The sequence below is a fragment of the Stegostoma tigrinum genome, chromosome 16, assembly GCF_030684315.1.
Source record: "Stegostoma tigrinum isolate sSteTig4 chromosome 16, sSteTig4.hap1, whole genome shotgun sequence".
NCBI lineage: Eukaryota > Metazoa > Chordata > Chondrichthyes > Orectolobiformes > Stegostomatidae > Stegostoma > Stegostoma tigrinum.
In genome coordinates, this window is record NC_081369.1 from 64,974,490 (window position 1) to 64,993,198 (window position 18,709).

At 42.1% G+C, this 18,709-nt stretch overlaps 1 protein-coding gene across 6 annotated transcripts in view; it reads left to right on the forward strand.

Moving 5' to 3' along the window:
• Window positions 1–18,709, forward strand: part of LOC125460101 (transcription initiation factor TFIID subunit 4-like) — a 445,881-nt gene that overhangs the window by 27,890 nt on the left and 399,282 nt on the right. For all 6 annotated transcript variants that reach the window (XM_059651796.1, XM_059651795.1, XM_048547209.2 and 3 more), the window contains exon 3: window positions 15,743–15,874. In XM_059651796.1, coding sequence (XP_059507779.1) covers window positions 15,743–15,874 — 132 coding nt within the window. The remainder of the gene's footprint in view (window positions 1–15,742; window positions 15,875–18,709) is intronic.

Sequence of the window (18,709 nt, forward strand, 5' to 3'; positions counted from 1 at the left end):
TCTTCATAATCAGTTAAGCTCTTTTACAGATCACCTCTTTTATAACTTTGCAGATTCACGAAGGAAAAAATCTAACAACTATTTTCTTAGCTGACACTTATCCATGGAAATGAATTTGCCAATTTGTAATTATTCTGTAAATTTATTACTGCCATCCTGTAATTTGTTGCAGTCCTCTCACTGATGCCTACTTCTGCCTCAATATGATACCATCTACAAATATAAATTTCAAAGTCAAAATAACCTAATTTGTGAGTGGCAGAAACGCTAGAATTGCAGAACCATATTTTCCATCTTTTGTTACTCTGAATCATTTACTCTTGCAGCTATTCTGCTACTTGTCTGACCGTTGAGTCAACTTTCTCTGACCTTGAATGCATAAATATAATATGTGACATTTTAGTGATGGTCCTTTGGAAACCTAAGTACCTTACATTCACTGAACATTCTTGTCTGCTATCTGTTTCATTGTTAAAGAGTTCAGTGATTTTGGTCAAACAAGACCTTTTCTTTTGAAATCTGTGATGATTCATGACTATCCTTTTAGTTTTTGGTTTTTCCAGTTTCTCCCTTGGTATGAATTCCATCACTTTTCCCAACACAGATGTTAACCTGACTCATCATAGTCACAGAGTCATACATTATGGAAACAGACCCCTCGGTCCAACCAGTCCATGCTGACCGTAATTCCAAACTAAACTGATCTCAACTGCCTGTTCCTGGCCCATATTGTTCCAAACATTTCCTATTCATGTAGCTATCCAAATGTTTTTTAAACATTGTAATTATACCCACATCCACCACTCCCTCGAAGTTCATTCCAAACGCAAACCACCCTCTGTGTTTAAAACAAAATTTCCCCCTGCTGTCTTTTTTAAACCTCTTCTCTCATCTTATAAATGTTTCCTCCAGTCTTGAAATCTCTTGTCGTAGGGAAAAGACAGCTATCCATTAACTTTATCTGTACTCCTCATTATGTTCTAAACTTTTATAAGGTTGCCTCTCACCCTCCTATGCTCCAGTGAAAACAGTCCCAGGCTATCCTGCCTTTTATAATTCAAACCTTTCACATGTGGCAACATCCTGGTAAATCTCTTCTGAACTCTCTTCAGCTTGATACTATCTTTTATATAACTGGGTGGCCAGAACGGGACACCGTATTCCAGAAGAGGCCTCATCAAAGTCCCATACAAAGTTCCATACAATGTCAACATGACTTCCCAATCCCTATACACACAGGACTGAACAATGAAGGCAAGCATACCAAATGCCTTTTTAATCACCCTGCCAATACGTGACGCAATCTTCAAAGAATTATGTACCTGCACCCCTTGGCCCACTGTTCTACAACACTACCCGAGGCCCTACCATTAATTTTATAAATTCTGCCAAAATGCGATACCTGATATTTATCCAGATTGAACTCCATTTGCCATTTTCAGCCCATTTGATCAAGATTGTTTTGTAATCTTAGAAAACCTTCTTCATTGTCTACTATGCCATCAATTTGTGCTGTTTGTGATATATATGAATGACTTGGATGAAAATGTAGATTGTGGGTTAGCAAGTTTGCTGACGATAGAAAGATTAGTGAAATTGTGGATAGTGTAGAATGTTGTCAAATGATATAGATTAGTTGCAGATATGGGCAGAGAAATGGCAAATGGAGTTTAATACGAGTAAGTGTGAAGTACTGCACTTTGGAAGATCAAATGTTAAGGAAAAATATACAGGTAGTGCAGGACTCTGAACAGCATTAACATACAGAAGGATCTTGGGATTCCAGTCCATTGCTCCCTGAAAGTTGCCACACAAGCAGATAGGGTGGCGAAGAAGGTGTAAGGTGCACTTGGCTTTATTGGTTGGGGAATTGAGGATGAGAGTCAGGTTGTCATGTTGCAGCTTTATAAGACTTTGATTAGGCTACACTTGGACTATTGCATTCAATGCTGGTTGCCACATCATAGGAAGGATGTGGAGGCTTTGGACAGGGTGCCGAAGAAATTTACCAGGCTGCTGCCTGGATTAGTGGATCTAAGCTTTAAGGAAAGGCTAGAAAAATTCAGTTTGTTTTCTCTGGAGTGGCAGAGGCTGAGGGTAGACTTGATAGAAATCTTTAAAATTTGAGATGCATAGATAGGGTTGACAGTCAGAATCTTTTTCCCCAGTGATAAAATGCCTAATACTAGGGGGCACGCATTTAAGGTGAGATGGGGAAAGTTCAAAGGATTTGAGGGGCTCGTTTTTTACACAATGGTAAGACTCTGGAACGCACTGCCAGAAGTGGTGGCTCAGGCAGATGTGCTGTACTGTTCTATGTTCTAATTTCGGTGTCATCTGCCAAATTACTCCCTGTGCCCTTCTGTATTCTCATCCAAATCATTTATATAAATGACAAACAGAAGCGGACCCAGAACCGGTACCTGTGGAACCACAGGTGACAGGCCTCCAGTCTGAAAAGCAACCGTCCACTACCACTGTCTCCTGCTGTTAAGCCAGTTATGTAGGCTCACCCTGAATCCCATATGACCCAACTTTACTAATTAATCCACATGCAGAACTATGTCAAAGGCTTTATTAAAATCTAAGTGACCAATGTCTACTGCTCTGTCCTCAATCTTTTTGGTAGCGTCCTCAAAACTATGCTGACTGTCCTGAATCAATTTTTGCGACTGTAAATGCCCATAAATCCTATCTTTTAAAACACCACCAACAACTTACCCGCAACTGAAGTCAGACTCTCGGGTCTATAGTTCCCTGGTTTCTCCTTGTACCTTTGCTTAAGAAAGGTAATAACGTTAACCACCCTCCAGTCATTGGGCACCTCGCCCGTAGTTACAGATGATACAAATATTTCTTCAGGGGTGCCCCAATTTCTTTGCTTATATCCCATTTCATTCTGCGACGTATTAGGTCAGGTTCCGGAGATTTGTCCTCCTTTACGTTCTTTAAGACCTCATGGACTACTACTTCTGTAATGTGAACTGTTTTTAAAACATCAAATTTCTAAGCATACAAGTTTGAAAAAAAGACTTGGCTTTACATTCCTTGGTAACTTTTTGTTTCCTTTTTTCTCTTTGGCTTCAGGTTTGTTTTTAACCTTCCTATCTTGTTCATAATGTTCCTTGTTCTCTCCTGATGTTCACATACTTGGTCTGCATGTCTTTTTTACACTCCATTTTCCCTCATTCGTTTATGTGAACTTATCCATGGTGCCTCATTAGTGCTTCCTTTAGTCTTATTTTCAGCAAAACATATTCTTCCTGGACTTTAAATATTGTTTTAAATGCTTTCCCATTGTATTTTCTACCTTACGATGTAGGAGAAGATGGGTTATGTGGGCCATTGAGTTTGCTCTGCCATTCATTGAGATCATGGTTGATCTGATGATCCTCAACTCCCTTTTTCCGACTTCTTCCCAATACCCCTTGATTCCCTTACTGTTTAAATCTTTGTCTACTTCAGCCTTAAATGTGTTTAATGACCCAGCCTCAACAGACTCTGCGGTTAAAAATTTCTACAGATTCGTTACTCTGAGATTAAAAAAATGCTTCCTCATTTTTGTTTTAAATGGGCAACCCCTATCTCTTGGATGATGCCCTCTGGTCCTAGACATTCTGTGAGGGGAAAATGATCTCTCTGCATCTGTGTGCATTCCTGTGCCATTCAGGTTTACAGTGTTTTGGATTGGCTGACCGATTGGATTAGTTTGAGGCAGTGTTAGGAATCTGGTCAGGACCACATAACTGAATTAGAGAGGAACAGAGAATCGAGCAGCCAGTACTGATGATCTGGTTTGCTATCCACTGAGTAATGATGTTAATTAATGAGCAACTGGAATAAAGGTAAATTTCTGCTGATGCTGAAAATCTGAAACAAACACAGAATGCTGGAAAATTCAGGTTTGACAGCATTTGTTGAGAATGAAACAGAGTTAATATTTTGAGTCTGATAGGATCTGGGAGAGTCATATCAGACTTAAAATATGAACTCTTTCTCTTCACAGATGCTGCTGACCACCTGTCTTTCCCCAGTATTCTCCACAAGGCACAGGAATCCTGGCTGATAATACTTGCACGCAGCTACTCCAGCAACACATTACAAAAACTGCAGCTGCTATGTCCATACGAAATAAGTGTGTGTGGCTGAACATCAAACTGGATGACAAATCACACTGGGAGTCTGCTCAACCTGAGTCCTCAGCGTACTCTTGTACCGGTGAGTCCTGGACACAATATGCTCAGCAGGAGGTTAGGCTGTTTTCACCTTTGCAGTCTCAGACATATCCGCAGAACCTCATAACAGGGTAAGGTTACCAGAGCTCCTGTAAGAGCTAATCTCACTTGCATACTCTCATTGTGAAGACAAGAGCTCTGCATTGGCTCGGCGACCTTCACAAGATAAATGATTGCCTTTGACCCAGAGACCACCTGTCCTGCAAACTGACCACTGGATTATGATCTCTACGTTGTCCATATCTCTGCTAGATGGATATTTATAAGTGAGTTATTAAGGTCATAACATTGACAACTAGGAGATAGTTATTGACTGTCATGACCTCTGGAAGCTGTTTGTCTGGAAGCATGTTAGAAGTGGGTGAGAAAAAAATAAAATAACTGGCTCTGGCTCAGGCCTCAGAGAAAACAGTCACGGTCCCTCATTCTTGACGAGTTGACAGTGACGCGCTCCGTCAGTCCTGACTCGCTGCACCTTCTCAGCCTTTTCCCAGCCCACAGCCTGCCTGAGCAAATGCAGCAGAGAATGCCATTGCCAGAGTGGGGTTTCTTCGTCAGACCAGGAGCTGCTCAATGTTGAGCTGCGCTGGTCCCAATGACACCATTATCCCATCAAACACACAGCTGCCACTTCAGCTGAGTTTGCACTGCCCAGCACGATATTTGGCAGTGCCCTTATTGACATGATGACAACGAGAAATTGATGCTATGTCACACCTTAGAATATGCAATAGACTTGAAATACAATTGTTATGTTTTGAGACAAGCCAAAAGGTTCAACTGTTAAAAGTTAGTGAAGAAAGTAATCATGGTTTTGTAAGCAAAAGTGGCTGTCAGTTTGTGGTTAGCTAAATCCTTCACAAAAACATTTGAGATAGATGGCCGTTTAATCTGTTTTTGGTAATAACTTGAGCAGTGAAGGTGACCAGATCGCTGGAATGATGTGATACACTTTGAGCATTGCCTTGGATCATCAGAGGTGCCCTTGCGGGCGGTTTGGTCTTATACTCTGAAATTCCTTGCCTAAGCATATCCACCTCTCTTCCTGTCTTTTCTCCTTGAAGATGTTCTTTAAAAAGCCTGCCATTTGACCAAGCTTTTGGCTATTTGGCTTCATGGTCTTGTTGGGTTGTTTGATTAAACTTTTCTGAAACACTTTAGAGATAGTAAGAACTGCCAATGCTGGAGACAGAGATAACACAGTGTGGAGCTGGGGGAAACACGGCAGGCCAGGCAGCACCAGAGGAGCAGGAAAGTTGACATTTTGGGTCAGGATCCTTCAGAAACATTTTTCTGATCTTTCTGAAGAAAGGTCCCAACGCAAAACGTGAGTTTTCTTGCTTCTCTAATGCTGCCTGACCTGCCGTCTTCCTCCAGCTCCACACTGTGTTATCTCTGAAACACTTCAGAATGTTTTGTTACTTTCAACATATCAACATATACTGTTGAGTTCACATTCCAGCTTAAAAAAAACTGTCCGATCCTTTTTAATTTTAAAATAGATGCAATAGAAATAAGTTCATAATTCTGTTCTGCATTTCCCTCTAAATTCTGTTTTTTGGAGGAATGGTTCTTGTTCACTTTCAATTTCAAATTAGGGTAACAAGCCCACCTTAATGTGTTACACAGAACACTGTAATGTTGTTCAGCACCTGCTGGTGGTGCTCTGAAAGTGTCTCGGCATGCCTGTAGTGAGCTGGGACCACAAAGCTGCTGTTACCACTTGTGTTATTTCGACATGAATCAGACCTGTTTGTGAATGATGAAGTAAGTTGATGTTTTGCTTGGTGAAATCTTAAACATCTGTGTTGTACAGACCAGAAGTTTCCAATATGCTTGCATTAATGCAGGGCATTTTGAATCCAGCTCTAACAACGCTCTAGAAACTCACCACCGTCAGGAGAGGGCAACCTACCTCTTTGGCACCCCATCCAACACCTTTGCCATTCGCTCCCTCGGCACAATTGGCCGTCCCCTGGTTCCCTTGTTGCCCTGTCTGGTACCGCCTTTGGCAGCAGCGTGTGATATATACGAGATGCACTGCAGCAGGCCTCTTTGACAGTATGTTACCTTCAAAATCTGGCATCTCTCTCTCACCTTGAAGGACACTGCCATCTGAGCATCCAAAGCTACAGGACAAGTACAGGAAAATGACTCGAGGGACGACCATCACCTGCAAATTTCCTTTCAGCTGTCATATCATCCTAGTTTGGACTTATGTTAGTGTTCTGTCACTTTTTCGATCAAAATCCTGGAAATTCCTAACAGCATTGTGGTTGCAGTTGCACAACCATATACAGTGATTCAAGAATCTGGCTCACACCACCACCTCCACAACAACTGAAAATGGGCCACAAACACTGCCTTGCCAACAATGTCCACATACCCTGAAAGAATACGTTTTTAAACAAAAAGCTCCATGTCTCAATGCACTTCACAACCAATTATTACTTTGGAAATATGGATAATGTTATGAAGTAGGAATATGCAGCAATTACTTTGTACACAAGGTCCCTTAAGAGGCTGATTAACGTTTTTTGATGAAAAGTTTTGTGGCCTCAAACATCAACCGCATTTGCTCCTTCACGAATACTCTTTGATAAACATCAGTTTTCCAGATCTGCAGTCAAGTACTTGGGAGAATGTGATTTCTGGGCAATCTTATAAACATAGAGCAATCAGCCCTGGTTCAATGGAGGGTGCAGAGGGCACATCAGGAGCAGCATCAGGCATACCTAAAAATGAGGTGTTAACCTGGTGAAGCTAAAAACAGGGCTACTTGCATGCCAAATGGAATAAACAGCAAGTGATAGACTGAGCTGAGCGATTTCTCCCCAACCAATGGATCAGATCTAAAATTGGCAGTCCTGCCACATCCAGTCAGGTACGGTGGTGGACATTTAAACTGCTCACTGAAGGAGAAGGTACCACAAATATTTCCATCCTCACTGATAGAGTCCAGTGCAAAAGAGAAGGTTGAAGCATTCAAAATAATCTTTAGCAGCAAGTATCAAGTGGATGCTCCATCTCAGTCTCCTTCAAAGGTTCCCAGCACAGTCTTCAAACAAATTGATTCACTTTATATGCTATCAAGAAATAGTTGAAGGCATTGGAGACTGGAAAGATTATGAATCCCTACGAAATTCTGGCAATTGTATTGAAGACTTGTGTTTGCCAAGCTATTCACATCAAGTTGCAACGCTGACCGGCTATGTCCTGTATATAAAACGCACAACAAATCCAACTCCGCCAATTACTGCTCCATCAGCCTCCTCTCGATCATCAGTAAAGTGATGGTAGGTGTCAGTAACAGCGCTATCAAGCAGCACCTGCTCAGCAATCACCTGCTTAGTGACACCCAGTTTGGGTTCCGTCAGGACCACTCAGCTCTTGACCTCATTATAACCTTGATTAAAATGTGGATCAAGGAGTGAATTCCAAGTGATAGTCCTTGCCAGCAAAGGCTGCTGACTGTGACATCAAAGAGCCCAAACAAATCTTAGTCAGTGGGAATCAGGGGGTGAACTCTCTTCTTACGTGCTAGAGAGCTTGACAGAAGATTGTTGTGGTCGTTGTAGGTCAGTCATCTCAACTCCTGGACATGCAGAGTTCCTCAGGGCAGTATTCTAGCCCAACCATCTTCAGCTGCTTCATCAATGATCTTCCCTCCATCATGAGGTCAGAAGTGGGGATGTTAGCAGTGATTACACAATGTTAAGCACCATTTGAGTCTCCTCAGACACTGAAGCAGTCCATTTCCAAATGTGACAAGACCAGGACAAATCTAAGCTTGGGCTGAAGAGTGAAAGTAACGTTCATGTCACACAAGCACCGAAATGGCCATCTCCAACAAGAGAGAATCTAACCATCTCCCCTTAGCATACATTGGTGTTACCATCACTGGATCACCCCCAAGGTTGTTGATAGTAGGGGATTATTGACCACAAACTGAACTGGAGTAGCCATATGAATGCAGTAGGTACAAGCGCAGATCAGACGCTAGGAATACTGCAGTAAGTAACTCACCTCCTGACACCCCAAAGCTTGCCAAACATCTATAGGCCAGGAGCGTGATGGAATACTCCCTTCTTGACCGAAGTGTCAGGCTCCAATAATGCCCATGAAACTTGACACCATCCAGGACAAAGTAACCTGCCTGATTAGCACCACAACCAAAACATTCACTCCTTCCATCATTAACACTCGGAAGCAGCAACATGAACTATATGCAAGATGCAATGCAAAAATTCACCAAGGCTGCTTAGATAGCACCTTTCAAGTTCACAATCACTGTCATCTTGAAGGAGAAGGGCAGCAGGTATGTGTGAACATGACCACCTGAAGTTTCCCTCCCAAGCTACTCACCATACTGACTGGGAAGTATGTGTTGTAGGAAGGCCCACAATGTTATTAGGGAGGGAATTCCAGAATTTTGACTGACACTGAGAGAACAGCGATATAGTTCTAAGTCAGGATGGTGAGTGGCTTGGAGGGGAATTTGAAGTTGGCGGTGTTCCCGGATCTCTGCTGCTGTCGTCCTTCTAGATGGAAGTGGTCGTGGGCTTGGAAGGTGCTGCCTGTGGATCTTTTGAATTTTAGCAGTGCATCTGGTAGGTGGTGCACATTGCTGCGACTGAGTGTTGGTGGTGGAGGGAGTAACTGAACATTGTGGATGTGGTGCTAATCAAGTGGTTTCGTGCAATTGAGTGGCTTCCTCTGCCATTTCATGTGGACAGTTCAGTGTGTGTTGCATCACAGTGGATCTGTAGTCCCATAGAGGCCAAACCCCAGAAGGTCTGCAAACCTAAGATAACAAGGTGTAGAGCTGGGTGAACACAGCAGGCCAGGCAGCATCAGAGGAGCAGGAATGCTGACATTTTGGGCCTGGGCCCCCCTTCAGAAATGATCTGCAAACCTAAATGGTTTTACTAATTATGTAATGGCTTCTAACATTCCAGACTAATTTTAACAATACAAGGTGTCTAATTACTGTGGTCTGATTTGAAGCCATCTCTGGATCAGTAAACCAGAACTCGGGATTATTAGCCCAGTAAATACTGACAGCAAAACCCATTCTGAGAATAGAGCCCATAATCTAAACTAACGTCCCATTTCTGAACTGAGGGAGTCCCGCATGCTGAGTAATATTGTTTTTTTTGGAGTGAAATATTAAACTTTATTCAGATATTGGAAAAGATCCCATGCCACAAGTTTGCTGAAGAGCAGGCAGTTTCTCCTAGACTTTTTAAGAAGGGTGTATTGGTCTTGGAATGGATGAAGAGGAGATTAATAAGAATGATACTGGGCCTTACAGCGGTAAGTTACAAGGATGGGTTGCATCATCTTAGGTTGTATTTGCTCAGGTTTAGAAAGTTGAGAACCAACAATTTGACCTGTTTAATATTTGAAGAAATTTTGTTGTGTTCACACACATTAGTAACTGAAAGACTAGTTACAGTGTGTGTCCTGCTGCCATTTTGAGGACAGTCTGAGTGACCTCACTGGATTTGCATTAAGGCACATAGCTGGACCAATACAGAATTAGATAGGTTTAGCAGTATTACTTGTGGTTTGAAAACAACAAATACTGGAGATCACAGTGGATCAGACAGCATCCATGGAGAAAAAGCAAGACATTGCTTCGAGTCTAGATGACTCTTCATAACAGCTGAAGTGAAATGTGGAGGGGGCAGCATTTATACTGTAGTTGGGAGAGGATGGTTGTGGCAGTGGTGGGGTCCAGAGTGCTGGGGGGAGAAAAGATGCTGATAATTCAGATTAAGTGATCGGAAAATGAGAATTGCAGATCAATGATGTGTCCAAGTGTCAGACTTGAAAAAGAAGACAGCCCCAATGGGGTGGACAAGGTGTAGATCTGGATGAATGCAGCAGGCCAGGCAGCTTCAGAGGAGTAGGAAGGCTGACGTTTTGGGTCTGGACCCATATCTGAAGAAGGGTCCAGACCCGAAACGTCAGCCTTCCTGCTCCTCTGATGCTGCCTGGCTTGCTGTGTTCATCCAGTTCCACACTGTGTTATCTCTGACTCCAGCATCAGCAGTTCCTACCGTCTCCCAAAGGGGTGGGATGAGAGCAGAGAGGACATGGTGTCAAAGAATGTAACAAGTAAAGATAAAAGAAAGGGAAGAAATGGGAGTAGGTTTACAATTTGAAGGTGTTGAACTCAATATTTAACTCCCGAAGGCTATCAAGTGACTAGTCTGAAGATGAGATGCTGTTCCTTGAGTTTGCTCTGTGATTCACTGGATCACTGAAGCAAGCCGAGGACAGGCAAGTGGGCATGAGAGCAGGATGCTGTGTTAAAATGACCAGCTACGGGAAGATCAGGATCATTTTTGCACACATTCCAATCACTTAATCTGAACTATTAACATCTTTTCTCCTCCAGCACCCTGCTCCACCCAAACCCCCTCCAACTATAGCGTAAAACCTGCTCCCTCCACACTTCTGCTCAGGAGAGTTGTCAAGACTTGAAATGTTAGCTTGCTGTCTCTCCATAGATGATGTCTGACCCGCTGTGATCTCAGCATTTGTTGTTTTCACTACAGATTCCAGCATCTGCAGTAATTTGCTCTTTTGGTTTGCTTTGTATTGAGACCCTGCGCAACACTTATGGAAAACTTTTAGTTGACGATTTATGAGCTGCTTCGTCTTGTGTATTAAAGGTTTTGAGCCCTCATTGCTTGTGTCTCTTCGTCATGAGCCTTTTCATTTTTATTTCGCTGTTGGAGTTGGACTTGTATCCATCCCCAGGCTTTGTGCTTTGAACCCAGGTGATGAAAGACCATTTGACGCATGATTTTTGAAAAATCTTAAGAACCTTCCCAAACAGATCAGCTTTGTTCAGTTGTCAATTGTTTTTCCTGCAAAGCTGATTGACATATGGTTAAGGAGCTCCCTCTTCAGTTGCCTTTCTGTTTGATTCCAGTGCCTAAGGTGTAAAATCTGCCTGCAGATGAGAGAATTGATGTTAAGATGGTTACCAGAGCAACCTACTTGCCTTGGTTTTTTTTTGAATGACTATATAGTTCTTGTTGGTTGGAGGCAAACTATCCTTATCACCTTCTGAAAATTTCTGATGGAGGAGAAAAGAAAACTGAGTTTTGATGTTAAACTGTAGCTAGGAAAAGTGTTTTTTTTACATGTTGCACTGCAAGCCACTAGGAGTAGGATTTGTGTTTGTACATTGTAGCTGCTGTAAAACATACAAATGGGAAGGTTTTGTTAAATTTGGGTGTTTGAGAGTGTTGCAAACTACAAACGGAGAAGGCATCAGAAGAAGGTTGTGTTGAACACGCTGTTAAAAGGAACAATTTCTGCTGTATGAGAAAAGGGTACTGACTGTCACTTTCAGCCCACTTAACAACCAGTCAGTACCATCTTCTCGAGCATAATAAATTGTTGTTCCCTTTAAGATTTGGTACTGTTGGTTTTTGTCCTGATGAATGCAAGACAAAACAAAAACTAGAAGCAAAATTTGGCCATTGACACATTGAATAGCACAATAGATTTAATGATACTCTTGTCGATTTTTGACAATTCTCAACCCAATTTATTACCTTTTCCGATAACCCTGATTCTCTTACTCTTGGAAAAATTTGACTCTCTCAGCCTTGGATCTCCTTAAGTTTGAAGCATCGAAAGCCCTCTGTGGTAAGGAATTCCAGAGTTACTACCCTCTGAGAGAAAAAATTCCCTCCCATCTCTGTTAAAATGGGTGATCCCTTACTGTGAGATTATGTTCTTGGGTACTCGACATTTCCACCATGGAATAGAACCACTCTGCATTCACCCTGTCAAGCCCCTGAAGAATCTTAAATGTTTCAATAAGTTCTCCTCTTATTTTTTTTTTTGAAACTCCAATGAATACAAACCTAACCTAGTGAATTTCTCCTCAAAAGACAGACCAAACTTGTAAACCTTCTCTGGGCTACCTCCAGTACCAGTGTGTTTTTCCTTAGGAAATGGGACAAAAAATGTTCACATTATTCCAGATGTGGTCAGACTTATACCTTGTGTGGCTCCTCTATTCCCTTTGAAATGAAGACCAATGTTTAATTTGCCTTTCTTATTACCAGCTGAATGTGTCTATGAATCACAATAAGTTATCATACGAGGGCCCCACATTGCTCTGGGCTGTCTCTTGCTCTCTCGCTCCAAATAATATTTGTTTCTTCTATTTTTCTTGCCAAACTGCATAACCACGCATTCCAACATTATGTTCAGTCTGCAAAGCTTTTGCTCACTGAGTTCATCTATCTGTGTGCCTCAGTAGACTGTAGCATCCTCAACACTTGTCTTCCTGCTTATTTTTGTGTCATCCACAAACTTGGTAATTGTATATTTATCTCTGACATGCAAATTATTGATGTAAATTGTGAATAATTATAGCCCCAGTGCTGATCCCTGTAACACTTCACTAGTTCAGTGAAGTTTCAGTAAGTTTGCCTTACTGAAAATGCACCTGACCCCATCCTACCTCTGTCTTCTATTATTTGGCTAATCCTCTATCCATGCCCTCACCCCATCCCCCTCTCTGATGAAGGATCTAGGCCCGAAACGTCAGCTTTTGTGCTCCTGAGATGCTGCTTGGCCTGCTGTGTTCATCCAGCTTCACACTTTGTTATTCATGCAAATATACTGCCTTTAATATCAAGAGTACTTATTTAGTAGCCTTGTGTTCAGTACCTTACTAAATGCCATTTGGAAATCTGCTAGTTTCTCTTTATCAATCCTGCATGTAACAAACTAAAAGAATCCTCATAAATTGACCAGGCATGATTTCTTCTTCTTGAAGCAATACTGTTGCAATGATCACCTATGCATTCTTTATAATAGACTCTAACATTTTCCTGATGACTGATCTTAAACTAACCAATCTTTCGTTTCCCATAAAAGCTCAGTGGGTCTGGTGGTATCTGTGAAGAGAAATCTGAGTTAATGGTCCTTAAAACGGGTTCTGAGGAAGGGGCATTGGCCTCAACATTAACTCTGATTTCTCTTCACAGATGCTGCCAGACCCGTTGAGCTTCTCCAGCAATTTGTTTTTGTTTCTGATTTACAGCATCTGCAGTTCTTTCGGTTTTCCTTTAGTTTTCTGTCTTGACTCCCTTCCAATTTGAACAGGGGTGTTACATTGTCAGTTTTCTAATTGTTGGGAAGTTTTGTAGAATTTAAAGACTCTTTGAAAATTAGTACCAGTGTATTTACTATCTTTAGCCACTTACTTATACGACGATGCGACTGCTTTTACAACTTTATGCCATTGACAGTAGTTGAGGCTGGGTTATGGAATATGTTCAAAGCTGAGTTGCAAAATATTTCATTTGGAAGGGAGTTGAGGGGGTCAGGCAGGGAAGTGGGTGAAGTCCCAATCAGATCAGCCCAGATTTTCCACTATCCAGATCATCTTTTCTACAACGTAGATGGGAGTTGAGTGCTGGGACCTTGCGGAATCCCCAAAAAGCGGACTTAAAGCAAATTCCCTGGGAAATTGAAATTTCCAATGGGTAATGCTCTCACATTTGGGACCCTTTCACGGTATCCATTTAAATTGGAGAGTTGTGCCACTGTTAAGGAAATACTGTTCCCAGGAGAAGTTGGGTAATTAAAAAGCTATAGTGCCCTGATTAAGTATTAAAGTGACCAACAAAGTAATCTTCCCCCACCTTCCATATATGCTCAATGCCCTCTATCCCACACTCTATCCCTGGGACTCCTGCCCCACCACCTACCAAGCATGTTGTCACTTACCTGACCCATTCCTACCTTGTCTCCTGGTATACTACATGTGGCTCCCAAGCATCATGCTCACTTGATGGATGTACCTTTTCACAGAAACTGTTGAAGTAGCCGAGATACTGGAAATGTAAATCAGAGTTTGGCAGCCACTGTTGTCAAAAAGGGGCCACAGGGCAATCTAACTACGACTACTCTGAAATATTGAAAGGCAGAGTTGGCTTGATGGGTTAAATGACCATGACTTCATTTCTCTAATGTTCTTCAGAAAAGAGTTTTCAATTTGGTTGTTGTTGGAAATAATAAATATCTTTTTTGCATTATTTTCCGCATAAATCCTGATGAAAAACCACATGTTTACTTACTTGAACTGCACAAATTCTAACAGACAACTGGTGGTCCTACATTGCTCAGCTGAGTGTAGGAATTTGAGAAGTACATGTGCTGTCAATTAGGTAAAAAGCCAAGATGGAAAATACATCAGTGGCCTGGATTTATAATGTCCAGGGTGTCACTTGACCAAACCTCTATTATTTTGTTGGTCAGTGTTGAATTGGTGTGTACACTGTACAGGGATGCAGGGTGGGACTGCATGTATTTGATATTCAGCTTGATAGCTACCTCCAATCAGTGAGATTATACGATCACTTTCTGTTACAACAGAAGGTTTCTGTGTCAGTTCTTGGGACACTAGTGAGCTCCAGTTTTTCAAAGAATTTTTTGTTTTGCCCAGATGTTTCAAGTTTTTGAGACGATTTGTAGGTCAGATTGAGGATGAGGTTGTAGACTTGCTCACCGAGCCAGTGTGTTTGATCACAGATGTTTTGTCATCCTGCTGGGTAACACCATCAGTGTGAAGCTTTGGTTCTGTCCCGGTTTGAATTGTAAGATAGGTTTGGACAAGGAAGGATGTTCTGATGCCCCTCCTGGCCTTGGAACACTGATCATGGAACTTGTGGGATGAATCTTAACCGTAATAAACCTGCAGATTTGAGGTATTGAGAGAGATTATAAATTCTTGTGATTTAATTAATTTTGATTGTTGTTAGCTCACTCTGGAGAATAATGGTAAATGCAAGAGGGAGCTGGATAACTTGTGTGTGAAGAAGAGATTGCAATTTAGAACTACTCACGTGTACCGCAGTGGTTTCTCTAACATAGTATCAGAAACTGAAAGGGTTTAGTTGTGAAGCCAGGGTGGAGAGCCCCAGTGGGTGGACCATCGAGTTGAAGCAATCAAGAGTATGAACTAAAATCTGGCATTTGTGTTACTGTTGCTTCCCCAACAATTGGTGATTTAAATTGGCTACACATGACAGAATTTACCCAAAAGCTGTTGACTTTTTTTTTATCTTTGAGTAAGCCAGGTCAAGCAAGAAATTGTCACTTTGCTTTCTTGGCATTCTGAAAACTTCTTCCTCTTTCCCCTCTGATTTGATGTGGGAAGCTCTGATTGAGTCTCATTGATATGCTGGTTTTTGGCATGGCCTCCACTTAAAGCATAATGTGTTGGAGGACCCTGGACCAAGTGGCTCATATTAAAATAAAGTCAGTGAGTATATGGGTGAATTAAAATATTTAATTAAGAAACCAGGGTGCAGCGTCATGGAGTTCAAAATTGTGGAGAGTTAGAGGCGAGATTTCCTTAGAAAGTGTGGTTCAGTGCACCAAGAAATTCACACATGATACCTGGTGCCTTGTGTGGACCAATGCATGTGTTTTGTTCTATTAACTGGCATCTGTGGTTTCAGCCAGCCATGACCATCTCCTCAATCAGGCCAGGACATCCACTGCAAGCCAAAGTAGTTCAACCTGCAGCCACGCCAGTTAATGCAATGTCAGTTGCTGCTTCACAACCCATCCCAACAGCAGCTCCCACTCTGGTAAGCATTATGGATATTCTTGCAGGTGAATCTTTTTCCACACTACTAGAGTGAGTATGGTGCATACTGTGACAAATGTGTGTGGTGTCATATTACTCCACCTGATAATAGCATTGTTTATGAAAATATTAAACCTGTTGTTGGGAAGGAACTGTCATTCTGAAAATGGTGGGTAGTATGTGAATGAGCTGCTAAGTGCAACACCACCAAAGTTCTAGCCTTGTTGAGTACATTGTCACAGCCAGCAGGCAAAATGATTCAGGTTCAGTTTGCATGCTGGCCATTCTTATTTTCAGCCTGCAGGATAGAGCAGCGGGGTGAACGAGTTCACATGCACCATGGTCGATCTGTATCTCAACTTCATCCATCTGTCTTAGTACTAAATGCAATGGCTCAGTGGTTAGCACTGCTGCCTCATGGCCCCAGGGATCTGTTTTCATATCCAGCTTTAGGTGATGGTGTGGAGTTTTCAGGTTCTCCCTGTGTATGCGATATCCTCCTCAAGTCTGAAGATGGTCAAGTTAGGTGGATCGGCCACGCTAAATTGACCTGTAGTGTCCAGGGATCAGCAGGCCAGATGAATTAGCAGTGCTAAATGCAGGGTTATGGGGAGAGGATAGGGCCTGGCTTTGGGTGGGATGCTGTTTGGAGGGTCGGTGCAGGACTTGATGGGGTGAATGGCCTCTTTGTGCATTATAGGAATGCTGTGATTCTAAGATTCTGAAGCTGTCCATATGCAGCAAGACCTAGTCAGCACTCAGGCCTGGGCTGATGCTATTTACCCCATAAATGCAGCAATCCTATGAGGGTTACCATTGACCAGCAATTTAATGAAATCAGCCATATGGATACTGTGATCGCAAGAGAAGGTCAGAGCCTTTGGAATTGTGCCACAACTGACTCACTACCTGATTTTCCCACGTTCAGTCCACAATTTACAAGGTGCAGAACAGAGCTTAGTGAAATGCTTTCCACCTGTCTGTGTGTGGAGTTCCAACAATACTTAAAAACCTGAATATAAGCAAAATACTGTGGAATCTGGTGTTCAGAAATAAAATCTAAGTGTTGGAGAAACTCTGGCAGCATTTGGCAAAGAAACAGAGTTAACATTTTGACCCCAGTATGATGATTCTTTGGGGTGATAGGAGCTGGAAAATTATGGTTTTTATCCACCTGACTCAGGAGGAGCAAGGTCAAGCAACATTTTAATTGTATTATTTTCAATCTTCATTTTCTGCTCTTGATGTTGTCACCTATACATTGACGAGATCAACTAGAAGCTGGGTGGCTGCTTTGAGGAACACCCTGTTTGTAGGAATGATCTTGACATTCCAATTGCTTGCCGTTAAATAAACCATTATGCTTCCATGCTGACATTTCCATCCTTGGCCTGCCACAGTGTTCCAATGAAGAATAGTGCAAGCTGGAGCAACAACATTTCAACACTTTACAGTCTCTAGGCATCAATATTGCAGCCTCTTGAAATCAATGTAGAAATCAACTCAGATAGTAGGAACTGCCGATGCTGGAGAATCTGAGATAACAAAGGTGTGAAGCTGGGGGTGAACACAGCAGGCCAGGCAGCATCAGAGGAGCAGGAAAGCTGACATTTTGGGTCTGAAACGTCAGCTTTCCTGCTCCTCTGCTGCCTGGCCTGCTGTGTTCACCCAGCTTCACACCTTGTTATCTTAATGTGGAAATCAACTTCAGAGGATGACCTCTGTGCTCCAGTTATCTTACATTCCCACCCTCCCTCACTTGTGTCTTGTTGACTTTGCTGTCAGCAGACAGTTAATATTTACACTTACTTGCCATATCTGCCCCTCTTTTACCATCATTACCACTCTGGGTGTGCTCACTCTTTGTTTCACTTGTCTAGAATCATAAAGATGTACAACACAGAAATAGATCCTCTTGTCCAACTCATCTATGCCAACCAGATATCCTAAATTAGACTAATCCCATTTGTCAGCATTTGGCCCATATCCCTCTTAAACCCTTCCTATTCATGTATCCATCCAGATGTCGTTTAAATGTTGTAATTGTTCCCGCCTCCTCCACTTCCTCTGGCAGGTCATTGCAAACACGCACCACCCTCTGTGTGGAAAAAGTTGTTCCTTTTAAATCTTTCCTCTCTCACCTTAAACCAATGCCATCTAGTTTTGGACTCCCCTAGCCTGGGAAAAGTACCTTGGCTATTCACTGTATCCGTGTCCCTATGGTCTTATAAACATCTATAAGGTCACCCTTCAGACTCTGATACTCTAGAGAATTAGCCCAGGCTATTCAGCCTATCGCTATAGCTTAAACTCTGTTATCTAGTACTTCCTTAAAACAAGTTAGACAACTACAACCGGAATATTTAGAATGAATTTGTCCAGGTGTCCCACAATACCGAAGCAGTCAAATGACTACAAACACAAGCCGGTACCAATCCAAAACAGTCCCAATCTTTTTAGGAAACAAGTTACAATAGTTTTTAGTACAAAACAATACCTCTAATCCTATTCAGCCCCTTAAGTTTATGATGCTTCCTGAATCTCTTGTAGATTCGCACAGCTGCTGTATCTCTGTGGGACTGCAAAGCTGTTTTCTCTCCTCTCCTCTCTGTCTGGATAGTCAGCAGGTCTCTGCTTCAGCCATGATGGTCTCCTCACAAGATCTAAGAGGGTCCAAAAAATGACCTGCACGTGAGCCCTGTTTTTATACCTTTTTGATGGGTTTTCTGGAACTTTCTCCAGTTCTAACCAATCAGGGAGACTCTGTTAATAGTTTGAAACAATGTCAGTCATTTGAATGGCATGGTATGTTAGTTTCTTTTTGGGCCCTCCTTTG